The sequence below is a fragment of the Cyprinus carpio genome, unplaced genomic scaffold (genome assembly GCF_018340385.1).
Source record: "Cyprinus carpio isolate SPL01 unplaced genomic scaffold, ASM1834038v1 S000006728, whole genome shotgun sequence".
Lineage (NCBI taxonomy): Eukaryota > Metazoa > Chordata > Actinopteri > Cypriniformes > Cyprinidae > Cyprinus > Cyprinus carpio.
Window position 1 is genome coordinate 558,121 of NW_024879331.1, and position 27,009 is coordinate 585,129.

Below are 27,009 nucleotides of genomic sequence, written 5' to 3' on the forward strand. Positions count from 1 at the left end.
TCCTGATGGACCTAATATATAATTGGTTATCTAATATTACATAGAACTATAACAATAAAAAGAAATCGATTCGGATTTAACTCTTGAAATACTGCACACTTCTTCTTACATTGTACACGTGATGCCTTACAGTGATGAGAAAAACTACTTGAAATCCAGTCTGACCATTCACACTGAAACACAATCCAGGTTTGTTTCCGATTTCACACCACATATGGATCTGGTTTTGACCAGGTTTGTAAATCTATGCAGACAAACTTCAAAAGTCAGAATTTTGTCTGAATAAAATGTCTTAAGACACCTGGAAACTCTTATTATCGTACTAACACTCTTTCTGATTCAGATTTCTTAAAAATATGTTTCCATCTTCACCCAGATATGCACTACATACATCTCAGCCTCCCATTTGATTTGGTAATAGTAACATCAATTAAAAAGGCATGCATGAGGGCCATGAAGGTGGTCTTCATTGTTTCAAATCCTGGTTGTTTGTGGAGACAATTTTTGATAGGAAATAAGAAATATGAAGAACTAAATAAGGAAAATAATAATAAAAAAAAAACTACTGGAGGAGAATCATCAGGAAACATCTCAGATGGCAACATTCAGGGTCTTTATTGAATGGTGTAGTCATGGGTCGATGCTAGGCTTTTCTTTTTTTTTTTTGTGCTTTTGTTTAAATGAGTGTACTGACTTCAGCCGTTTAATAAATAATGGTTGAAGCGCTTTCCCAGGAAAAACAAATAATTTTTTAAGCTTACTTATTTACACAAAAGCATAAGTACCAATTACAAGCAAAATAAATAAATGCATGTTGATTGTTTTTAATTCTTTTTCAACAAAGGGGCTGTAAAATGTTTATTATATAAGTGTTGTATTTCACCAATTATTTTATATCTGATTTGGTTTTTTCAGCCCTGTTACACAATTTGGGTCTCAGTGTTTAATACCCCGATATGCGATTTTATATTCTAGAAATAAGCATTAAACATATATTCTAAAAATACAAGAAAATATTAGTTTGATAATTTTTCAATAACATGAGTAAAGGCCCGTTCACATCAAGGACGATAACTATAAAGATAACGCTAAAGATATTATTCTAAAAATCATTCTCATTATTAAAGAATATAAAATATTTGTTTGATGGTTTTTTAACATCAAGGACGATAACTATAAATCACACCACAGCGTAACGATAAAGGTACGTTGGAATATCGTTCAGAATCACTTTCAGAATTTTTTTTTTTTTAAGCTGAAGAACGATAAAAACACTGACAGCCAATCAGAATCAATCCTGTTGTGATGAGCTCCAGAGTTTAAAGCGGCAGACGCGCGTGTGCTTAGAATAAACAGACGATATCGTTCGCTGGTGTGGACGCTAATATCGTTATCTTTATAGTTATAGTTCTTGGTGTGAACGGTTGCATGCCGGCAAATAAAGTCAACAGTAAAATATGTCAAATGGATGTTTTGTACTATTTTAGTGAGATAACACTTTAACATATCTAATTCTTTTCTAAGAAGTTGTCTTTATTGCTTTAAAAAATAATGGGACACAATAAGTAGTCTTTTCATGAAAAGTCTGAAGTGAGGTACTACACTAGAATATAACCTCCATGAAACCAAATTTCCCCTTAGGATAAAAGAAATGCACACAGCAGCACAGTGTAACTTTTATTCCGTTTGTTTCAATAGCATTTGTGTACAAAATGTCTATAAAGATTTTAAACAGTATTTGAAATGAACAAGTGTGAGAAACTTGGGAATACCAGTTTAGAGGTTGGCTGCAAATCTCTCCTCAGCAACACACAACTATAGCAAAAGAGATGAGACACATTTCAAAGGTTATGTCTGGGTGGAAAAACAAGCTGTATCTTTATCCATTATGATATAATAGAAGAAAAAAAAAACTTCAGTGACCATATATAGTTAAAATACTTAAGGGGTAGTAAAATGTTCTATTTCAACTGACATGGGATAGTGCTGTTACTCTGAGTAATACACTCCCAACTGCACAAACACACCTCCCCTGCTAATCACCCCTAAACTTTCATTCTCACGCTGCAAAATATAGGTACCTTCCTGTGTGAGGAGGACCCTCCTGGACTTGCATAAAACTACAAAGCTAACAACAAATTTCTTGACTATAGAAAAGAAAAGGAAAATAAAAGGACCTTGTCTTGTTCAAACTGTCCCATAAAACACATTCACGTTTGTTCTCAATGGCTCACGCACACCAACTGGCTCATTTCAGTCTCTGTCAACAGCACAGCAAACATTTCAACTGCAAACCTGAATCCTTCGACTCTACTTCAATTGTGAGCAACCACAGAAAATCAAAAAACAAAAACAAAACAAAAAAAAGATTGGAAATAGATTCAACCACTCAAAAAAAGAAAACCAAATAAAATCACCAGACACAACTTGACTAATTAGATTTTTGTATTTGTAAACCAGTGTCCCAGAATAACAGTTTGCTTTGACACCTATGTAATACCATGAAACCAGAAAATTCATTGACCTTGTCCCACATAAAAGCCTGCAGCATTACAACACTAAAATCTGGCTGCTCGACACGACAAGTCTCATGCTTTCTGAAATCACTCCACATCAGAAGATCTCTAAACTCATACGGCACACACGATAGTGAGCTACACGTGTTTGCTGAGGGAGCTGCAGCACCGGTACCCAAATGTTTCCCACAGTTTCTGTCTTTATTTGGTCAGTAAATCTCAGAGCTGATGATACGATACAGTGTATGATCAGATCAGAGACTCGGACAAGCGTCTGATACAGAAATCAATCCCTTCCAGGAGAGTATCAGAGCAATGCCACGTCAATATAAAAGAATCGAAGATATTTCACACATTTCCTCTCATCAAAATACCAACATATCAAATCCACTTATAGAGAAATGTTCTTATTTTTGTTTAAAATTACAGTAGCACTTTTTTTTTTTTTTTTTACACAAAACCAATTTCTCAGAGATTAAAATCATCCATTACTGATTAAACTGTGGCATCAGAATCATCTAAGTGGCAGTTGTTGGTATCTGATGGTTGATATAAAAATATGTCCACGAACAGGGCTCCTCTGGTGAGGGCTGAACGAGACATTCCCAATATGGGACATTCCCAAAAGAGGAGACTGTGTCTGTGAAGCTGCCTTGGCCCCTCATGGCTCCATTTTACTGTCGTCCTCAGCATGTTTCTGCATGTGACAGTGTACTGCCTACAAAGACAAGAATCACGTCAGTGTTTGACACAGACAAAAATATTATTTTATAATTTACACATAAAATGTCACATTTCATCTACAAATAACTATACACACATACTGCCATTCAAAAGTTTGGGGTTAGTAAGATTTTTTTTTTTTTTTTAAGTCTCTTATGTTCACCAAGGCTATGTTTATTTGATCAAAAATATAAAAAACAGTAATATTGTGAAATATTATAAATACTATTTAAAACAACTGTTTTCTTTTTTAATATATTTCTTAAAATGCAATTTATTATTTTGATGGCAAATGCTGCTGATGAAACATTTCTTCTTATTATAAATAGTTTTGATGTTTAATATTTTAATTTTTTTTTTTAATTTTTTTTTTTTAAATAGTTATTTTATAAATGGAATGTTTTAACAGAATTTTTTTGTATTAATTTTAATTTTTTATCTGTTTATTTTATCCTTGGTGATTAATTTAATGCATTTGTTTTTTTCAGAAAATAATAATAATAAAATATCTAGTCAATAATTTTGGTTAAAATGCTGTAATTTAACCTCTTTTTTTTTAAACCATTATAACTTATATTTTAATAACTTAAAATCATAACAAATCCATAATAAAATAAATTTACAACACATTCTTTTTGAATTGGGAGAAAAATGTGGATAAGTGTCGCAAAAATAAATTGTACCATCATTCTTTTCTGATGCAGTATTTTGAAGAATTTATAGGAAATGACACCAGAGAGATTAACAGCATGTTTGCTGGTAGCTTTAAATAACAAACGTCATTTGTGTAACATTGCACCAACTGTTGTTTGTTGGTTGATTTATGTATATTGCATTTTGAGCTGTCATGCATGTTTGATGGTTGCTTTAAGTATCAATGTGTATGTCGTAACTGTGTGGAAGTGACTACTTTTATCTGCATTAAGCGGGTTGTGAAGAAGGTGTCGCAGTTCCTCCAGCGGCATTTGAATGTTTGCTGTGCTGGGTTGGTGTGATCGTTCAGCAGGTGCTGCTGCAGGTGCTCCATCACGCCAAAGATTAGCGTACAACCGTACCACTGTGAAGAGGCATGCAACACGTTAACCGCTGTACATTATACCTCTACAGTCTCTGGCACATGTCACGACCTCAGTTTCTTACCCAGCAGCGGTAGTTCTGAATCAGGTTCAATCTGACAGCCCTCACGCTCCCATCATAGCAGCCTGTGTAGATCTGCAACAGACAAACCACCACCAGCTCCATTTTTAAAACCATTTACTTCAATAATTAATGCTTGTATATCTTTATGAAAAAGTTTCTGGAATCTGGTCTTGGATCCCAATAGGGTGTTAAGAAGATGTGCTCACCATGCTCTTGTGGATGACCATACACATCACCATGTCTGAATGTCCACCATATACTTGAAGTCTGTCATGAGACTGGAAACACCAGAGATTTAGGCAATATCACAAAAATAGGTTACAACAAGCACACAACAATATCACTGGAATACAGTCCAACTAGTGAGTGAGTGAATCCAAATCAAGAAAATGGACCACTGATATTTTTTACATTATGACATTAATTTCATTACAATTAAGTATTTGTTCCCACAAATTTTCATTAACACAATGTAATAAAAAAATCTTGTTCACATGCTCGCAACCATAATGTAATTATTATTATTATTTTTTTTACTTTAAAGTATTCACACAGCATATTAGTAATATGTCATTATTTTAATAAAAATATACTTTTTATTAGCACCATTGTAATTTTAGCATTACGTAATATTATATCATTTATTAAAGGTTCTGTATGTAGGATTGACACCGAGTAGTGGTTTAATGTTTATTTGGTCCATTTTTTTTTTTGCATTATGTAATATTTTGGGTAGGTTTTTTTTTTTTTTCACCCAGCCCCTCCTCCTCAGACCTGAGCACTTGACGATGAATGGAATGAAATGAAATATGCTGTGTTTTTCACCAACTGGCAACGCTGCCGAAATACAACTGGGTAAACTGTTAGTGGACGGGTTTCACAAACCAAAACAGAGACCCACATTCCGGCCCGGGACGCACATTTTTAAAGGAGAATAACTGACTGCAGCATTGTTTTTCAGATAAACAAGTATGTTAACTTAGCATGTTTCTTAATTATCTGCAAACATATTATGGTATTTTTATGCTTTAGTAGAGTCAAAAACATACATAAAGTACCTAATAAATTAATATTATACATATTTATTCATATTAACATTTTGAATTAGCTTTTATTTTTGTATATTTAGTTTTCATTTTAATTAAAAATGTTTAATTTCACGTTTTGTATTTGTCATTTTAATTTTTTTAATATTTCTATTTAACTTTATACTTATTTCAGTTTTAATAACTTTAGTACTTCAACTTTAATGAAAATTAGAAATGCTGCCTTGGAAAAGAACTGCAAATAAGTTTCTATAATTAGTTTTATAATAAGTTCATCTAATATTTATATTCTATTTAAGTTTTATTTGAATTAATGTAAACCATTTTAACAGTTTTAGTCATTAACAATAACACTGAACAGTACTGATGTACTGTAATGCTGCTGATGATAATAGTTATTAATATTAAAATTGTAAATGTTAAGTGTATTGTAATAAATAAATAATTTAAAAATTAGGAAAATGACAGGATGCTTTAAAGTAATGAGAAAAGGGGTAAAATATGATTAATTGCCCTGAAAATAGCAAAATAAATAAATAAATAAATTACATTAAAATACATTTAATGGTAATGGTTCTACATTTACACTTAAATTTCTTAAAAAAAAAAATAGATTTTGGCTGGACATTTCTTGACAAGCTTTGTAATATTTGCCTATGGCCAAGCCGCTAGTTAAAGGTATGTAGAATGTGAATGTGTCATTTCTACCTGGAGCTCATACACACGGACCAGTTTGTCCAGGCAAGCAGTGACCATCACCTTTCCCAGAATGGCCACCACAGTGACGGCATGACTATGACCCTTATAGATCCTCACCAACTCTCCTGTCTGGAGATCCAGAGACAAAGCAGTGAATTAGATGTAAACATCTCAATGAGAAAAGAAAGCACTGTGCATCAGGTACTCACATGTATATTATGTGCGTGTACAGACTGGTCACTCGAGCCACTGAACACCAAATCATTCACTACCTGCAGAGAAGAACCAAATAAACTTGATTTAAAAATGTTGTTCTTTTTTAATTTATTTCTTCTGTGCAGCACAAAATAGTACTTTTTGAAGGATATCCTGGCTACTCTTTTTATAATAATGAAATTGAATGGGGACTGGGGCTGTCAAGCTTCAAATAGGATGCAAAAGCATGTTCTGAATGACTGCTTAAGCACATTCATTAGGAAAAGTGTGATCAGGCACAAACCTTCATGCAGAGCACAGTTTTGCTGTGGCCCTCCAGCGTTCGCAGCAACAGGCCACTCTTAGAATCTCTAACACTGATGGTGGTGTCATAAGAGCCGACCAGCAGGATCCGGCGAGCCCCTTCCTGAGCCGTTGCCAGGCAACTGACAGCCCGTGGGCCGTGGCACTCAAACACATCCAGCTGCTTATTGTTCTACAGGAGATGAGAGAAATATTAATCACCCCACGATCAAGGAACAGAGGACTCAATATGCTCTCAGCTAATCTTCGCTAAATTTAGCTTATTTAGCCCGAACGTTGAATTCTCCTTCATACCCTAAGACTGAAGGTGATCACAGAGCCATTGGCCAGACCAGCAAAAAGAGTTTTCCAACGATTATGAAGACAAAGCACTCGATCTGGGAGAGACAGCTGTTCCACACACTCTGTTGTCTGAGAAAAACAAACAGAAATACTGGTAATATTTTCATTATTATAGAAAAAAAAAAAAAAAAAAAAAAAAAAAAAAAAATATATATATATATATATATATATATATATATATATATATATATATATATATATATATATATATATATATATATATATATTATATATGATAACAATATTAAGAAAACACTAAAAATATAATTTCTGTCCAAAAATGTCATTCTATCATCAGTGCTTGTATTATTTAAATCTACGTTAATTACTGTTTTCCAAGAAACAAAAAAAGCTGTTATGCAGGATGCCCAACAATGTTGTTTTAATTGAATTGAATTTAAAAATAGTTTTTTAACAGTAAATCAAATAAAAACCAAATAAAACATGAATGTTAGATTAAAAAAAAAACATGTTATAGCTTTTATTATAAATTTAGACAAAAAAAATAAAATAATGTATGTGTTTGTTTAATTAAATATAGATTAATTTAATTAATAAATAAAACAGAATAGAATAAATTTATTTTTATATATGGAATTCTGAAATCTTAAAATCTAATTCAAAATATTATAAAAGTATATAAATAATACTAAAATAACCCTGATGTCCAATCTAAATTAATTAAATCTTAATTTCAACCATTTAATAATTATTAGATAACACATTTTCATTTCAACCATTCAATATTTATTAAATATTCTACCACTTATACTTTCATCAGCTTTTTTTTTTTTGTCCTTTTTGGTACTAGAACTCACTTTCAATATATGGAAGAGAACTCTAAGTTTGCATTTGGTGTTCCACTGAAGAAATAATGTCATTTGAGTTTGGAACTATTAATTGGTGACAGAAATGTCATTTTAAGTGAAATATTCCTTTAAATATCGGTTTGTTCCTCACAAAGATCTAGCTTATATAACGTTGTGGTATTACACTATTTTATGGTACTTTTTGACAATGTGAATCATTCTCTACTTTGCTGAATGGTAAAGTGCACCCTGTGTATCTGAAAACATTCATGTTCTATTGAAGAAAAAAGTTGCAAACATTATCAATGTGAATAAATGATGATGGTTTTTGTATTTGGGTGGACTATTTCAAAAGTGGTATGAATCAACATACTTTGAGGTTGTAACAGCGGATGGTCTGGTCACTTGATCCCGAGAACAGGCGTTGTTGCACGCCTGCTCCACTTGACACCAACAGACAATTCACTTTACTGCTGTGGCCTTCAAACACTGCCACACACTTCCGGCTCTGTAACAAAGATACAGAGACTTCTTAAAGAAACCTGTATACCAGCTACATTCATAGATATCCATTTTCATGTTGAAATGCTTTTACTGAACTACAAGTTTCTACAAAGTCTTACTATCAGGTTGAAAGCGCGTATAGTGCGGTCCCCTGAGCAAGTGTACAGCAGTCCGTTATGGATCTGCATTGCATTCACAGCCTCTTGATGGCCTTCAAACTCCCCTTCTGTTGGCACCTCCTCCTCCCCTGGATCTGATATATCTGATAAAACACATACCAACATATGAGTTATTGAGTGAAACATTAATTCTGTGAAATAGATGTGTGTCTAGATAATGTATGTGCTGTTACGTAACAAACAAAACACAAGAAAAACTTGTGGGTGAAGTTTTCTTTGATAAAAATGTCATGATCTTTCAAACAAAGTATACTTTGAAAGCCTACATGTTCAGCTGCAGATATTCGCTAAGCATTTCGTGTCAAAACTGATATATATTTAAGTTGCCACATCAATGCAACATTAGGACTAATCATACAAACTGATCATAATCAGTGTTTTCTTTCTTAACCTTTTTAACCCAACCTTTGGGAAATTTAAGAGTTAACATGACAGTGCCAATGTGTTTAATTTTAGTCATCTAATGGAGTTCCCGAGAACAATTCTCAGGATCTTCATCCCGGCAGTCACTCTCAGGCCCCATTTACACTACTGCGTTTTTGTTTTATTTTTTTTTTTAAGGCTTTTGCTTATGTTTTGCATTTCTTTTGCGATTTTTTCAGGAGGCTTTTGAAACTGTTTTGGTTTTGTTTTAGTTTGGTTGAAATTTGGGTTTAATTTGAGTGTAAATGGACCAAAACGGAATGATGGAGTGGCTGCCCACATTTGCTCTGCATATCCTTGACGACCGTGTAAACAATAACATCATGCGCATTGTTGTACCCATAGATGTATAGGTAGATTCCCCATTCGATCGCTCCAGCACATAGACACGTTCGCGATCTAAATAATAGGGCATCTACCTATTCATATCTTGTTGTACCCATAGATGTATAGGTAGATTCCCCATTCGATCGCTCCAAGGCTGCACCTGCATGAATGGTTGAGTGGCATGGGTTTTGGGTTTTTTGGCGAGGATCGTTTTCATTCTAAAACGCCGTTTTAAAACGAAAACGCACTAGTGTAAACAGGGCCTCAGAGGCACAGGTTAAGTATAAAACTAACAGGCACTAAGAATACCTTGCCCTTAAAAAGTAATTTGGGGATTGGCGAACTATTTATGTATACTAATCGTGTGAGTATTATAATTTGGTTGTTCGACTGCACTGAGCAAAGAACAAGATGAACTGAAACGCACTCACTGCTACCAGAAGTTAAAATGTAAGTAAAATAAATGACAGATAGTAAGTGACATATCATCTGATGTTTAAAGGGTTAGTTTCACCCAAATATTAAAATTATGTCATTAATGACTCACCCTAATGTCGTTCCAAACCCGTAAGACCTCCGTTCATCTTCGGAACACAGTTTGAGATATTTTAGATTTAGTCCGAGAGCTTTCTGTCCCTCCATTGAAAATGTATGTACGGTATACTGTCCACGTCCAGAAAGGTATTAAAAACATCAACAAAGTAGTCCATGTGACATTAGAGGGTCCGTTAGAATTTGTTGAAGCATCGAAAATACATTTTGCTCCAAAAATAACAAAAATTACGACTTTATTCAGCATTTTCTTCTCTTCCGGGTCTGTTGCGATCGCGTTCACAACACTGCAGTGATGCTGCTGACGTATTATCTTTGTTATTGGGCACACCAGAAAACACGTTAGCAGCGTAGTACGTCAACAGTCACAGCGGTCGCGTTCACAACAGACCCGGAAGAGAAGACAATCCTGAATAAAGTCGTAATTTTTGTTATTTTTGGACCAAAATGTATTTTCGATGATTCAATAAATTCGGACTGACCCTCTGATGTCACATGGACTACTTTGATGATGTTTTTTATTACCTTTCTGGACGTGGACAGTATACCGTACATACATTTTCAATGGAGGGACAGAAAGCTCTCGGACTAAATCTAAAATATCTTAAACTGTGTTCTGAAGATGAACGGAGGTCTCACGGGTTTGGAACGACATGAGGGTGAGTCATTAATGACATAATTTTAATATTTGGGTGAACTAACCCTTTAAGGCATGATACTGCTGAGGCAGTGGCACATTTGCAACAGCTTCCATCTATGTTTTTGAACACATCACATACCTGAAGGCACCTTGGACTCCAACACTGAGGCTGATTTTACTTCACTGTAACAAAAAAAAAAGAAGAGATTTTTCAATACTGACAAACTTCAATTACCATTTCTTATGTTGAACATAAAAGAAGACATTTTGAAGATTGCTGGTAATCAAAGAGTTGGTGGTTGCCATTGACTTCCATAGTATTTTTTTCCTACTATGGAAGTCAATGGCAACCACCAACTCTTTGATTACCAGCAATCTTCAAAATGTCTTCTTTTATGTTCAACATAAGAAAGCAACTCATACAGGTTTGGAACGACATGTGGGTGAGTAAATGATGACAGAATTTTCATTTTTGGGTGAACTATCCCTTTAAGGTGCCAGAAGGCCAAAAAAAACACCAAGCCAGACCATTTGTAAGTGAACATGACATTAAACAAGCGATATCTGTTAAGTCTGTGTTCTCTCATCTACCAACACAAACAGATGTGTTTTCTACAATCTTCAAAGCCCAACAGCCAACAGCTTGATGAACAATACCTTTCATCTTTGAGGATGCTTACTTACCTCAGAGATCTTACAGATTAAAAACACTTTTTGGAAATCCCTTGTTGTTTGTTGGCAAACTATTATGGTGTACCCACACTCAAGTCCTAACTACAGCTAGTTTGATTAGCATTTTTCATTGTGATCTAGTTCACTCTCTAATCACACTGTTTTTGGAACCCAAACCACTACAAAAATATAGTATTAAATATTTTTATTATTACTATTAATAAAGTCAATATTATACATTAGTGACATAAAATGTTGTTTTGTATTCAGAGTGTGCAAGCTACGTTTACAGCGGACTTAAAATAAACTGTTGTTCAAATTGAACTTATCTCAGTTTGATCCAAATCTGAAGCATTCATACAGAAGTCAAATTTCAAAAGATCCCTTTTTACTTCACAAGCTTACTATCATTGTTATAAGAGACAGGTGTTCAATCCCGCACCTGAAGGGTCACTCACTATACTGCAGAGTTTAGATCCGGTACTAATTACCACACCTGAACCAGCTAATAAAAGTCTTCAGGATTACGAGAAATATCTAGGGCAGTGTGCTTTGTCAGGTTGGAGCTAAACCATGCAGACACAGGATTGGACGCTCCCAATATAAGATATTAAAGGGGTCATATGATGCAATTTCAAGTTTTCCTTTTTCTTTGGAGTGTTACAAGCTGTTTGTGCATAGATAAGATCCCTAAAGTTGCAAAGACTAAAGTCTCAAACCCAAAGAGATATTCTTTATAAAAGTTAAGACTCCTCCACGCCCTCCTAAAATGCCTTGTTTAAACACGCCCCCACATCTTCGTCATTATGTGGGAAGATTTGTATAACACCGCCCAAATGTTCACGCAAAGAAAGGTGGCGTAACTTTGATTCTTGCTGTTGCTGCCACCCCCATTTCGTGGAGATGCTGTTTCGTTGTGAAAACAAAACTACTTTGTTTGGCCTTCCAAAAGAGGACACAACTAGAAATCTGTGGTTAAGTTGTATTTACAACACTGTCCCAGAACAGTTCAACCCAAATATTCAGATGTGTGCAGCACATTTTATGGAGGACTGTTTCCTGAAACTGGGAGAGTAGCCTACAATGATGTCTGTGCACAAAGGCTGTTTCTATAAAGTGGGGCAGTTCCAACTTTGCAAGGACAGTCTGGCGCTTCTGACTCACAGCCTGTAAGTAAGTTTTTTTATATTAAAAGAATTTGCCACTGATGATTCAAAAGCAAGTTTTGAACAGTGTAGAGTAGTGCTTGATGTTTGTTATTTCTCTGATCACAAATGCAGACATGGTTTTATGTTTACGCAGCGCAATACACAACGCGTAAAAAGACAGTAAAAGTAATTATGATCAGTAATTATGTCCCCAATGGGTGCATGGTTTTATTTTTTTGTAGTGGGTTTTATTGTTTTTGTCTCGTGGGACATTTTCGTACGCGTAAAAAGACAGTAAAAGTAATTATGATCAGTAATTATGTCCCCACATGCTTGAGGTTAGTGTTGTCAATAGAAGCACGTTACGGCTTCCAGCTTGCCGAGCTCCCCCGGTCAACCCGGCTCTTGATCTGAAGGTGCGTAGATGCGCTCTCTTCATAAAAGCACTGAGACGTAGCGACATCAAAAGGAGGAAACACACCAAACTAACAAAACACTTTAAAGACAGACATCCGGATCAAATGAAAGAGTTCAAGCATGTAAGCTTCATTTTAGTTTAGTGTTTCACATATATTGATTTTTTTTTAGAGAGGCCTGCCACAATATCAAAACTGACTGCCACAACTAGATTTTCTAAAAGGCTTTGACTTCGTTGAATAAACATGAGCACTGCACATGTCAAAGTCGAAACCCTGTGCAGGTGTTTTTATATCACTGTATCTTGTCTTCAGAAAATTATGGATGTCATTTTCATTTCATCTTGCATGTAATGCCTGATAAAGTAGCGTTTGTGAGCAGAGCGCTCATTTTATTACAGCTGTTACTGGGGAAACCTCTATCTCTCCCGCTCTACAAGCACCTCCTGCTGGCAGAGAATGAATTTGCATATATATGCCACCACAAATAGAGAGCAAGTCTGTGGGAAACACCGCTTCTGTTATGAATATTATTCAATATTTTAATTTGAATGTCGGATTGAAATGAACGCTATTATTAGTTACGCTATTATTAGTACTATAGTAGTTTATCGTTAGCATAAGCGTGGCTAATGCTAATATAATGAGCATTAGAATGAAGTTTTTTTTATTAACTATTAATGCTCCTATAACGTTTATTAGGGTAAAAAAAAAAAAAAAAAAAAACAGGAGGACATGATATTTACTATTTTTACACACCAGAAGCTTTTAAATGAATTGTGATTCTTAAATATGTGTGTTAGAGAATGTACAAATGGTTAACATTGTTCGTGTCATATGAGTCAGAAAAAAGCAGTTCTGGGCTTTTTTTTTTTATTTAGTTGTTATTCTTGGCTGAATAACTCTGGAAGGATTTCAAAAGCCCTTTGGATTGGAAGTTTGAATTAAATGAAAGTACAGTAAAAAAAAATATTTTTTTTGTGTTTTACTTTGGTACCGAAATGGGTACCGAGAACTGTGGATTTTTACTGTTATTGGTATCGAATACTGAAATGTTGGTACCGTGACAACACTACTTGATGTATTTGGCCAATCACAATGCACTGGATTGCTGGCCAAACAGAGCACACCTCGCATATAAGAACGATGAGCTTTGTAAAAATCGACGAGTTTCAGAAAGGCGGGGCATAAAGGAGCAACAATAATGTACAGTATGTGGAAAATAATGTGTTTTTTGAACCTTAAACCGCATAAACACATTTCATTACATCAAATAATGTTCTTTTCAGCAATGTCATATGACCCCTTTAAAAATTGTTTAGAAAATCCCAGTTCAAACCACAAGACATACCTTTCACAAGTCTTGACTATACTGCTAGTATCAATTTCACTAGTGGAGGTGACCTCATTGCAGGCAAGATTTTGAGGGTCTTTGACGGCATGGCCTGTTGTGTACGCAGTGGCTGACTCCTTGTCCTTCTTTTCAGGCATCTCTTCTGGGTCTGAAGAATCTAGATTGACAATGTCAATATCAGGTGGAGGAAGCTCCACCATCTCCAGGTCAGATGAATCAGAGTGACGTTTATTCACTGGTGGTGTTGCTAGCTTGGTTCCCTGTGGTGGTGCCTTTGAAGCTTCGGTCACCGCCATCTCTTCATTTTCATTTTTATTTTTCTTTTGTGGTGTGTGGGGTGTTAGTTTTGTTGTGTTGGATATTAGGTTGGGTCTTGAGTTTAGGTTGGGTAGAGTGCTGCTCTGCATCAAGCTCAGATTCGCTGATTTCAGGCTGCTCGTTCAACTTTGCTTTATTAAGACACTTCCTCTTCTTTAGCTTTCGAACACGTTTAACTGGATTAGTTTCTAGGTGGTTAGAGGGAGACAGTGGCTTAGGAGAAAGGGTTGCAGACACTAGTGAGGAAGATGGGTTGGCTAACCCCTCTTGAGAGCTCAAATTTGGATGAATTTCTTTGATGGGTGACGGCTGTAATCTGTGAACTGAGGAAGCTCCTGTCAAAGCCATACTTGTGGCGTCTCGTGAAGCCTCCATCTTACTGCTGAAGGTAGTATCTGTTTTAAATGAAGAATAAACATTCAATAATTCAGTACTGCTAGCAATAGCAATCTCTGAGCTGCAATTTATTGATTGGAACCTACCTGTTTGACAGGTCGCAAACACAGTTTGGACAGGTGCAGTACTTTGAGGTACTTGAAGGGGGCTTTTGACAAGGTTAGGCTCAGGAATGATGTTACATTCAGAGATGGGCTCCTGTTTGATGGTAACAGGCAGTGAGGAGGCTGAAGAGGATGATTGAGCAGCTGTTGTTGGGTGAACAGGATTGGCGGTGGCCTGAGAAACCTGGGTTGATGAAGAAGTTAAGACGTCCTCACTGTTCCTCTCTCTTTCTTTTGACTCAAATTCACCTGAAAAAGAATTTTGAAGTCCATATTTATTTTTTTATCACTAACAAATAGGCTTTTCATAAAACTTAATTTGGTTTTTATTTGGTACATGTAAGGCACTGACTGCCATACCTATATACATGATACATACTACAAACTGGCCGTAAACCACATTCACAGGTATGAACTCCATGAAAGGATATGTATTATTAATCTGACTTTCCTCATCATTTTCCTTAGATTTACAGAGTTAATAAATAAGATTACATGACTCCTTCTTTCTGGTTTTTGTACCTTGCATTCCCTGAAGAATTTCAATGCGCTTGGTTCTCAAAGAGTTCATCTCATTAGTTACCTGTAAAATAGTTAACAAAATAGTGACAGCCCAGTGAGAGCTGAAAACAATTGAATCCATTTTTTTTAGCACTAAAACACTAGGTCTTACCTGTTGTTTCACCATTAGCAAGCGCTGCACTTCTAAATAGGCAGCTTGCAGGGCAGCACGTGCCTGAATAAGACTGTTGTCCACAGCCTGAAGAGATTTGTTAAGTTCCTCCTCACGTAGAGATACAGCCAGCAACTGATCCACTTGCGAGCGCTCTGCAAAACACAATACATAGAAATATTAAAATACTTAAATAGGACACTGTTTAGTTTGGTTTACAAATATAGCATAAAGCAGCTTCCTTACCTTTCTTAGCCTTAATTTTTTGCCTCTTGTTTTTCCTATCTTCATTAGGAATCTCTGGAGACACAACATCCTAGTGGAAAGACCCAACAATTAGATAATGGTAAGAATTATATTCCATTTATGTTATTCTTGCATTAATGTTCATGTAGAACATTTAAAAATGACACTGGATGTTGCCTTTAGAGGCAGCTATATAATGTAGCAGGCTGCTATTTACAGTAATAAGTAAATGTTCATGTAGAACATTTAAAAATGGCCGGTGAATGAATATCTGAATATATGATGTGTTTCCTTGTGTTAAAAAGCTGGCAGCACTTTACCGGTATTCATTCAGCTCTTCAGCTTCAGCACACGCAGCTTGTGCTCTCAACAGACAAGCACAACATTAATAACTATAATTGGGAATGTCATAAACATAATATATTTTAAAGTGAATATTACCAGAGTAAAAAAGTTGTGAATATTTGGGTTTATTTGCCATGTTTCAGTGCGTTGTTACAGGAAGATCCAAGAGCGTGGTCACGACACATCTGACTATCAGGTGTTGCGCGGGTTGCATTGCAATACTGGAAATAGGCTAACTTTTTTTTAAACCGTGAAGGCAAGCCAGTGGATATCATACAAGCAACGTGCAAACCTTGTGCAAATCAAACTTATGCCGTATTTTTGCAGTATTATGTTTTAAGTAATAAGTATTAAGTAATAAGTATGCCGATGTAGCAGGCTGCTATTGAGTCACAGCGCATCAGTTCTCTCAGAGATGACGAGACAAATTCCTAATATGTGGTAGATATATAACTTTTTAATTTATTTCTTTAATGTTTCTCTTGTGGCCCGAACATAGTGAAAACAATGAGAAGAAACATTATTTGTGTTGGACAGGTTGTTTTTAAAATTCGTTGCATAAAATAAAGTTGCTCTTTTGTTTTATTATGTAACAATTTTGTAGGCTATAGGCCTATAATTCATTGTAGGCTATAATAAACCTGTTTTAAAATACATTTTTAAAACATTTTCATTGAGGAGTAGCCTAAGCTAATAGCCTATTTTTTATTTTCCTCACAGGCTGTGAGTCACAGCGTGTCAGTTATGTGGTGATGTGCTATGAAATTGTTGCAAAGCAAATTAGTTCTAATATTAATTTAATAATAAAAGTAACCTAATAATAATAGCCAGGGACAGGTCTTACATTACATTGGAAATGCCAAATACTCTTAATAATGACAATATTTAATGATTTTGATAATATCTCTGACTATAGTCCTTACATGATTGTCCTCTTTCAACACACTCCATCGTCTTACCGCCTTATATCTTTTTTTTTTTTTTTACACGTAAGTTATGTTGTCCAGTAATTCTATCGGTGCATCCATTTAAAGTATGAAGCTTACCCCTGGAGCTCTGCGTTTCTTCCCAACTCCTTGCGTGTCAATCAGTTCAGGCTCTAATAAACAACTGCCATCTTCTTCAACTTCTTCTGGGCCCTTAGAATGCCCTTTCGAACCTTGAATCTCCAGATGGCCTTTGGACTGCAGCTCCTCTCTCCTTGGTGGCTGTGAGGGGCCACAAGCAGGAGAGTCTCTCACTGGTTCTACAGCTTTGGGGAGGGAGCTATTACCTGTAGAACCATCTTTGACCACATTGCTTTCAGACAAGCTACGCTTACGGGAAGGCACTTGACTAAATTCAACCAGAGAGTCCCAATGAAAGCCCTCAGAAAGAGGTACATCATTTTCATCCATTTGGTTCGGACCCTCAGGTTCACAGGGCACCATTTCTATACCAAATCTGAAAAGATTTAGGACAAATATGGAATTGAAGGTATGAAGGAAGTAACCTATTTATGCAAGAAAATGAAAAATGGGGAGATATTCATGCAGTACCTTGGTAAGCCCTTGCCTTGCTTCTTCCGGTTGACTTCCTGGTAGACCTGGTCCCAGTTGACATTCCGCCTTGAGCCAGAGGAGCTAATAAGCTGCCGCAAAGTGGGTTTAAGTCCGGAGTCCTTCTCAGTCTCATTCTTTCGCGTGCAACTCACATTTCTAATACGTCTGGCAATATTCAAGTTGGGCTCATGGGATGCAGCTTTGCCTTTGGTGCCCATATGGCGGTTCAGATCCCTTTGAAGACATGCAGGCAAGGCAAGCTTACTTAAAGAGGGCACAGAGTCACCAGCAGTTTGTTGGGATGGGCTACTATGGGACCCCTCACCAGCTGAGCACAAACCTTCATCCAGTGTGTCCATGACTTGATTTTCTTCCATTTCACCACACTCCTCCTCATCTTCGTGGTGCATAGTGGAGGTACTAACTTGTAAGGACTGCAGAGATGGCCTAGTGTCACTGTGCACATTGCCAATCTGTACTGAGGTCTCAGTACTGGTTAACTGCTCTTGTTCATTGCTAAAACATCTTACAAAACCCAAATTCTCTTGACCCTTGTTGAGTCTCCTCTCACTCTCATGTAATTTTAGATTTTTGTTTAGTTCTGAACTCTCTACTTGCTCGTTAATCTGAGGCACAGCCTTTGATCCTTTGAGGCAGCTCTCGGTACCAGATATTTCATTAGAGTTATTTCTATTAAGCAATGTTTCTTTGGCTTTTTGCAGCATCTCTGACAGCAGATCTTGCTCTGCATTGGAAGTGGCATGTTGTGGGAATTCAGAGTTTGAATGGGAATGCTTAAAACCTCTAGAGCTGACAAAGTCTTGACTTCCTGTTTGTTTGAGATTCATTTCTGAACCATCTTCAGCAAGCTTGCTGGGCTTCTCTGTTCTCCTAGTGGTTGAGGTGGAGGGGTAGGAGAAACTATCCATGCTAGTACTGCCAATGTTCTTAAAGCTACTCTTCTGCTCCCTGAAATCACTCTCTCTAGGTTCTGTGGGTTTATACTGCCAATTTTCCTGGTCTGCCTTGGATATCCTCTCCATGTCCTGACTGCCCACGTTAAAACTTTGTGCCTTGAGGTTTGAGGAGATTCCACATCTGACTTATCTAATGTTGGCTGAGGGTTAGTCTGGGAGGAGGGATCCCCAATTTAGCTGGTGGATATGGTGCCCATCGGTGAGCCTTCTCTGACGTCTGACCCTTACCTTTGTTGGGATCATGCTCTCCACCAGATTCTTCTAGACTCTGTTCACCCCATGTCTGATTCTCAGAGCTGCTGGGTGTCTTCTGAGGCTCTTTTGCAGGTGATTTAAACAGCCTAGGTGGTGACATATATTGTCCATTCCATGGGACATTAAACTGACTGTTGATCCAGTGAAATTGATTTCTCAGATGTGGAGGGCAGACTCCAAATCCACCTTGTCTACCACCCCAGAAGTTTCCTTGGTTGTGCAAACTCCCTCTGTGACGACCAACAGATTCCCATTTCTGCAAGTTAGGCGGTCCTTGAGCATGCCATGTGGCACACCTAACATCCCGGTTAGGATGAAACCTTTTGCCACGTTCAGGGGATGAAAATCTGAAATTCTGCCAATTGGAGCCTCTGCCCCTTTTGGGCATTCGAGGAAAGTTAGGATAGGGGCGGCCCAAGGGGCAACACTGCTGGTACATCAAAGGCCTTGGCCCAAGCCACTGAGTCCGAAGCTCCTGCCACCTCCTGCATTCTTCCTGTTCTTCTGTAGCCTGCTTTGCAGAAGCCTCTTCTTTCCTAATAGAGTTCAGTATAGAATGGTGACATACAATGATTTAACTGGCAAAAATGGTACTGACACACTCAACAATGAGGACAGGTGAAAAGCATGATGGATAGGTTAAACAACAATGCATGTAAATTCAAATATGCGGAGAAACACAAAACATGACGGGATATCTGTATAAAAGCATGCCTCTATACAGTTGGAAATGAGGTCATTAAAACTGCTAAGAATGCTGCCCTTTCCTGTCTTTCAAAGTATAAGGAGGCCATATAATAGGATACAATTTGGTATGTGACAGGATGACAGGTGTTGATGGACCCACGGTTTGTGAAAAATTCTACTGCTTGTGGCATTCCCCACCAAAACTCAGAAATCACCCACATTCAGTACCTTCATTTATAGTGCTCCAAAGAAACCAAATTGCAGACTCAAGGATTGCTTATTCATCCTTGAATAATTAAACCAGAGACACAGACCTATCACACTGCTTCCATTGAAAAGATCTGTGTGATTTTCACTGTTTTAGTACCAAACTCATTTTACTGGATCAAACATTTATGAATAAGGAACTACTGTTATTTTTATTTATTTATTTATTTATTATTATTTCTGTCTTGATTTGCAGTGGTCATGACTTAATTTTCTTGCAATCTTCACATAACAAAAGTTGTTTTCTTTAGATCTTGAACAGCTGGGATATCTAAACCTTCTGTGGCCGTCCACAGAAATGGTGAGTGATGTACAGGTCTTTTTATTATCTTGTGTGAGATCAAAGGGAAAACAACTTTCTGTTAGACAAAAATAAAGATTAAGTAAAATAAAAAAATAATGTATTACGTATTAGGGCAGAACAGAAAAGGACATCTGTCATTAATTAATGTCTAACATGTGACTTAAACAGCACGGTGCATAAAAATACTTGGTGAGGTCAGACTATTTAAAGACATATTGCCCATGCTGTTTCAGGGTTGAGCTGGAAAGGCATGGTGTGGTGTGCACCCAAGAGTGTGTGTGAGTGCGAGTGTTCCAGTCATGGCTGTTTTTGGCCTCACTTGACACAAGTCTTCACTGTATGCATAATAGTTTAATACAGAACTACAGGTGTTGTGGTAAAAAACAGATTATTAAAACACTTCAGTGACAAAGATATAAACACTACCATGCAATTAGTCAATAGATAACAGGACTGCAACCACCATCAATGCAATTCAGGGCTTTCAAAAACACCTAGCAAGCAAAGACTCACCTGATCATTTCTTTGCGTTTCTCAATAAGCTGCACAATGTCCTTGTCAAAGTACTCTTCATCTTGGTCGTTGTTTGTGGGCTGGTTCTTCTGATCCTCAATGCGCTGTTTATGCAAAGGGCTGGAAATGTGACTGGCATAGTCGGTCAGGCTCACCTCCGTTACACCGCAGACCCTGCACTCGTGTCCACAGTCCCTGGGGACGGAGGGGAACATAGGCTGCTCAATACTTCCCTCAGGCATGGCTACTGCTTCTGAGTGGCTGTCTAATGAGTTAAGGTCTTTTTGAGAGATCAGGAGGCAAACTGACTTTTCAATCATAAAATAAAATCCAACTTGTTACTAAAATGAAAAGAAAAAACACAATCTTCCTGATCTTGTGGTACATCTCCAGGGGCTTCACAAATGGGTTTGGGGGTGAACAGGCAAGAACAGAAGGTACTAGGAGATCTTGAGCTCAGAGGGGCGACCACCCTCTTAGCAGCTGCTGAGCCTTAGCACGCTGTCATGATGGAGTCCACTGTGCTCTGAGACGAGGGTTGGGAGAGCTGTTGGATTTTGATGTGTGAAATCACACCCCCCTACCCTGTCTCCACCTTCCTCTGCTCTTTAGGGCTGCAGCAAGGGCGGGACTCTTTGGCTAGCTATAATGCGGGCTGCTTACAGTTGCCGACTTGAAAACCCCTCCCTGCCATAGATGCTGTATTTAGTGCCAAAACTCATGAGCTGATAAATGCTTGCTGTTGGCAGATGGTCAATCCCCCGAAAAATGGTGTCATGGCAGCTTGCCATTTTGCAGTCAGCAGTCTGCTATGTTATTATTTCTAACTTAAAATTCAAAAGTATTTTTTGTGCGTCTTGCGATTGAGTACTATGATTGTGATTATGATTTGTGTGATTATCTCTATGTTCTATTGTTCATTTCGATTTGATCGAATGAATGATTGATTGATTACTGCTCTAAGGCTACGTTTAAACGACAATGATGTAGTCAAAAACGTAAAAGTTTTTCTCTTGTGTTTTTAAAAAGTTTCACGTATACACAACAAAGTTTTCAAGGGGAAGTGACAATTATATGTTGTATATGATGTGTCTACGCTAATTTGGTTGTAATATTGGTGAAGTAAATCCCCACTTTGCTGAAGAAGCATTAGCAAACTCTTGAGCAGCAACAACACTACCATATACTCCGCCATTGTTGTGTATGTCTGTTCGCGCTTCCCTTTAAAATCGACACGTACTGCGCATGTCTACATACCTAACACATACTACGCACGCACATGACATCACTGTTTTCAAAGATTCCCCGTATTGGGTGTTTACATGGAAACGATAACAGTGCCGTTTTCAAAAACTTGCACTTTAAACTGTTTTCAAAAATATGTGTTTTCAGTCCCTAAAATGCCTTTGTCATGTAAACGAACAGGCAAAACGCATAAAAAGTTTCCAGTTTTTGGCTGAAAAAAGTTGTGTAAACGGACCTTAAATCACTGATCTGATTAATGCTCTAATCATTAAGTTACATTGATCTCATAAGCATCATTATTACCAAGATGCAATTAGCTATAACATGACAGACCCTAAAAATCAGGGTGTTTGTGTGTTTTGCATTTAGATTTCAACACCCTCTCGTTTGTTTATGTATTTATTTATTTTTTTTTTCATTAGATGTATGTAAATTGTTGTATGAGGCAGTTGTTATTTGACGGCCTTGTCAGTTGTTTCCAATGTCCCTATATATACTCCCGGGTTAAGGCAGCTGCCTCGGCTTATCTATCGTCTGACCAAAGGAGACACGTGCCTTACATTACACGTTTTTCATCTTAGACCATAACCATATTCAACACCTTTCACCACAGAATTTTCCAAAATATTTTCCATGAACTTTGATGTTTGTGAAGCTGCGTAAGGATTAAAAAATAAAAAAAGATTTAAAACAAAGAATTAAAAAAAAATAAATAAAAATAAATGATCAAAACAGTTATGCCTTATAAATAGTTTTGCATATCTCAAATAATGCTAAAAATGCCCTGAGATTTGAAGGAGGCCCAGTTCTATGAATTTTGGGAGTATAACATTAGTGTTGACAGTAGAGACGAGTTTCCCAAACTGGAGTTTGTGAGGAATTCGCAGGGGGGTTTGTGAGTTGATTAAAATCTAATAATTAATTAAATTACTTAAAAAAATATTAAAATAAAAAAATCAATAAATAAATTAACGAAACACTTTGTAAAAAAGATGAAATATTTGTTTACCTGCCTGTCAAGTGACCATTACCTAACCTGACATTAGAAAACCATTAACATGCAAAAGTACTGGTTAATTACGATATTAACGGTACTTATGATAAATATTTTAAGTCAAGGGGTTTGGTTGACAAAAAGGTGGTTGGTGTATAACATAGGCTCTTACCGGCCTTTCAGATTCTCCAGCTCCCGGTGGTGCAGCATACTTCTCATGTGCTCTTCCATCTCCTAAAACCCAAAGACACCATTACAATATAGCATAATAGTATTAAACAATATTTCAAAAAAAATACAGGAACATTTTTTTATATATATATAAATCAATTTTAACAAATAATTTATTTGTACATGCAAGACAAAGGTTTTTTGTAACCATAGATCTCACAACAGAACAGTGCATGTGCAGAGGTCAGACAGGTGCCAACATCAGCAAGTAAATTACAGAATCACACAAGAACTGTAACAAGATGATGATGTATGCTTAAATATCCAGGTTTACCTGTTTGGAGCTGTAGACAGTTTCACAAAGAATGCACTTCTGTTCTTTAACCATGTTGAATGATGTTATTGTATCTCAGGCCACCACAAACAAACAGGCTTCTGCATAAAAAAACAAATAAAACAATCACAACAGGCAGTATATAACGAGTGCCAAATTATTAAAATCACTAGCTAAGAATAATTTTCCTGATTTCTCATTCCACCCCTACACACTTAGTCACCAGACCTCAAATTTTTAAGATAAACTAAACTAGATTTGGATTTATGAAGCAATTTAAAAATACATCAAATAGTGGATATATAAGGAATATAATGTAAAAGGAAAACAACTTTTAAATTTTAAAGAATAATAATAATAATAATAATAATTATTATTATATATATATATATCAAATAAATGAAATTAATCGAAAGCAAATTATTAATATCACATGATTATAGATCTTCTTAAACATACTCTAAAATCTCTAGCTTCCATCTCCAGCTTTTTGGCAGGTAAAAAGTATCCAGTGACAGTATTCAGACTCAGCCATGCACATAGCTCAAAGATGACTAAACTTTCTTGTTTATTTAATACTGCAGAGGCTCGCATAAGGGTTTGCCTAATCTTACATTAGATTGTGTGGTATCAGCAATGCAAACTCCATAAGGAAGGAAAGAGTGTCAGTGTCTCCGGCTCCACTACAGGATACCAGAGGACACAATCCGGGGACAGCACTCAAGTCAGGAAGCTAAATGTAGCATGCTGAGAGTGCAGTACACAAGCCAACCACAAAACCCACTGCTGGGTCGTGTCTTGGCATGTTCAATTCTCAAAACAGAGTTGAAAAAAAAAAAAAAAACAAAGAAAAAAAAAAACCTGCACAAAACACAGTTCCTACACAGCCAGGGCAGAGGGATTAAAGCAATAAAGGCATACTCCACCCAAAACTGAAGATGGATATGTAAATTAAAGTCCTACAGTTATATAACTTTTTTTACAGCCCCAATTGATGAATGAATGTCTTCTGCAGCAAAATGGTAATATTTTAAACTTTTTGAAACTTTAAAACCACAGTTTCTGGCCACAAATATCACATGTGCATTCATAATGTGGTGAAGCTTGTGCAAAACTTTTTCAACCAATGTAGCGTTTCACGACACTCTCATGAACATATGACAGTTGGCCATAAGAAATGGTTTGTATACGTTTCAAACATTAGTATTTTTCCCTCACAAACACACACACACATCTGTCGTTTCACTTCAGAAGACATTGACATTTTTCATCACCTGGGTTTTTACTTTGGGTGGCTTTTGAAGCATCATCCTTTGAAGGCCCCATTCATTTGCATTATATGGACTCACAGAGATGGATTATTTTTTCTCTAAAAAATATTCAATTGTGTTGATCTCCACAAAGAAAGTCATATGCATTTTTGGACGCCAAGAGATTAAGTAAATAATGAGAGATTCTTTATTTTATTTTAATTTCGAGATTGGAGTATCCACTTAAGGTAACAAATAAAAATAAAATTCACATTTAGAATCTAAAAATTTGCTTTAAGGAGCCCAAGCTAACCTTGTAAATTCCATAAAAGATAACCATATTTTAGTGGTGGTTTCCGTAACTCATGAATAAAGCACATTAAATTCTTGAATGGGGTTGGATCTCACATAGCACTAGCAATTTTAAGATCTATGACTATGAACTGGCATGCTTTTAAAGAACAAGTACCTGGAAAATTACATTGGTCTGCACCACAGTGAAAGATTATACTTCCCACCATTTATAAATGGCACAAAACCTCAGTGCTGTCAGAGACATCATCTGAGTAATTTTTCCATTAGTGCCACTGACCAATGCTTTAAAACAGCTCTCCACCACAGGTTAATGTGCCATCAAATGTCCTCTTCAAATACTGCCCTACAAAAAACAAGATTTGCTTCCCTCTCCTGCTAAACAGCTCGGTAATATAATAAAAGGGGTGAGTATAAACAACTAAAAAGGTTAATAACCAAGGTTGAGTTAGTGAAATCTATCAGTAGATGAACCAGGCACACTGCGTGGACGACTCCTCCTCCTTGCCTGTGAATGTTGTTTGTTACTTCGTTCACTGGTTAATGCATCTCTAAAGGCAATTCTGCCAACGTCAATAAACACTAGTACTACTTTGAGCTGACAGGTGATTAAAACTGCTGAAGGATGTAAAACAAAATAAAAAGAAAGGGCTGAATATGCCCAGTATGTTAACATGCAGCGGTGTTGCTCATGTGCAGATGTTTAGCATTCATGCTAACACACTGCATGGACTGAAAATTAAATAAAGTAAGCGACAAAACAACGTGGATAAAGACAAATCTGGTTTCTTGTATACCTCTTAATTCACGCAGAGAACGCATTTCTTCAAACTTCTTCATGAACACAAGATTTATTTTGATAATCCCGCTTCTTAGTTCCGTTATGGAGGTACTTTGCTACTGTTCGAAAGGAAACAACAGATTCGTTTCAAAATGGCCCGTTAACATTTTAGAGTAAAAGTCATCATATAACGGTCTGTGTTAAGTAAAAATAAACAAAACAAAAGCTCATTAACAAATGTGCTCCTTTAATAGTCAAAAAAAGCAAGTGTGACATAATCAGCATACTTTTTTAAGAGAGAGATTTTTAATGAAGAGATAGTCATCATGAAAAAAAAAAAAAACGACCTCTTAAAGCAAAACTTGAGTAAAAAAAATATATTTTCTTCTCTTTGGTATTAGTTGGTCCTGGGGGCCAGTTGCATAAACTTAGCCTCTATTTTAAGACTGTGTCTTAAGAACTAGATTGACTAACTAGCATTTAACTTAAGTGTTAATCAGTCTTACTTTTTCGGGATTCAGATTAGACCAATACTTTTTTAATGTAATTTTTAAAAAGTTATGACCAGTCTAAAAAAAAAAAAAGAAAGAAAAAAATATACAGATGACTAAATTATAAGACTAGTCTAAACAGTTTATGCAACTGGCCACAAATTATTATTATAAACTTAAAGTGCAAAAACAGTTATTGAAAAAATCAATGCAATTTCAAGTTCAAGTCAAGTCAAGTCACCTTTATTGATATAGCGCTTTATTACAATACTGATTGTGTCAAAGCAGCTTTACGCTGTCAAAACAGGAAAATTGTTGTCAATAATGCAAGAGGACAATAACAAACAGTCATTTTTTCAGTTAAAGTCAGTTCATTGATGATTCAGTGATGGTCATCATCCAGTTCAGCTCTCTTCCAATAAGCTTAGTATGTGTGCAATCAAGCCACCAATATTTGTCAGAAATTTAGGAATCCCCAACCAAGAAAAACAGGTTCAGGTCTGGGGGTCAATTCTCCTCTGGCCAGACAAAACCAGCATGGTGTGGGTTTAATTCCATGTTGCAACACAGGTCAGATTGTGCATAGGATTGTGGCCGCCTAGCTTGATAAGGTCTTCGCAGGGTATCTGTCTCTGGAGCTCATCTAGTTGACATTACCTCTGCTGACATTCAGGGTTGTAGAGGTCATCTCTAGGTGCTAATCCAAGATCTAGTCTGGACACAGACTGGATCTGGTGGCTACGGTGACCTTGGAATAAGAATGAAACAGATTAATATTAGCGTAAATGCCCTACTT

At 36.5% G+C, this 27,009-nt stretch overlaps 1 protein-coding gene across 1 annotated transcript; it reads right to left on the reverse strand.

Moving 5' to 3' along the window:
• Positions 1 to 1,664: 1,664 nt before the first annotated feature.
• On the reverse strand, positions 1,665 to 25,869 carry LOC122144585 (zinc finger protein 106-like). Its single transcript, XM_042755609.1, is given in 25 exon segments — positions 1,665 to 3,234; positions 4,150 to 4,296; positions 4,380 to 4,451; positions 4,586 to 4,657; positions 6,134 to 6,253; positions 6,334 to 6,396; positions 6,624 to 6,815; positions 6,938 to 7,054; positions 8,168 to 8,302; positions 8,418 to 8,560; positions 10,559 to 10,602; positions 14,007 to 14,369; positions 14,371 to 14,722; positions 14,810 to 15,076; positions 15,350 to 15,410; positions 15,501 to 15,655; positions 15,747 to 15,816; positions 17,138 to 17,534; positions 17,630 to 18,716; positions 18,719 to 18,781; positions 18,784 to 19,400; positions 20,636 to 20,830; positions 23,047 to 23,108; positions 23,380 to 23,480; positions 25,739 to 25,869. Coding segments are annotated over 24 exon segments (4,905 nt in total). The 5' UTR covers positions 23,434 to 23,480; positions 25,739 to 25,869; the 3' UTR covers positions 1,665 to 3,177.
• Between the last annotated feature and the right edge of the window lie 1,140 nt (positions 25,870 to 27,009).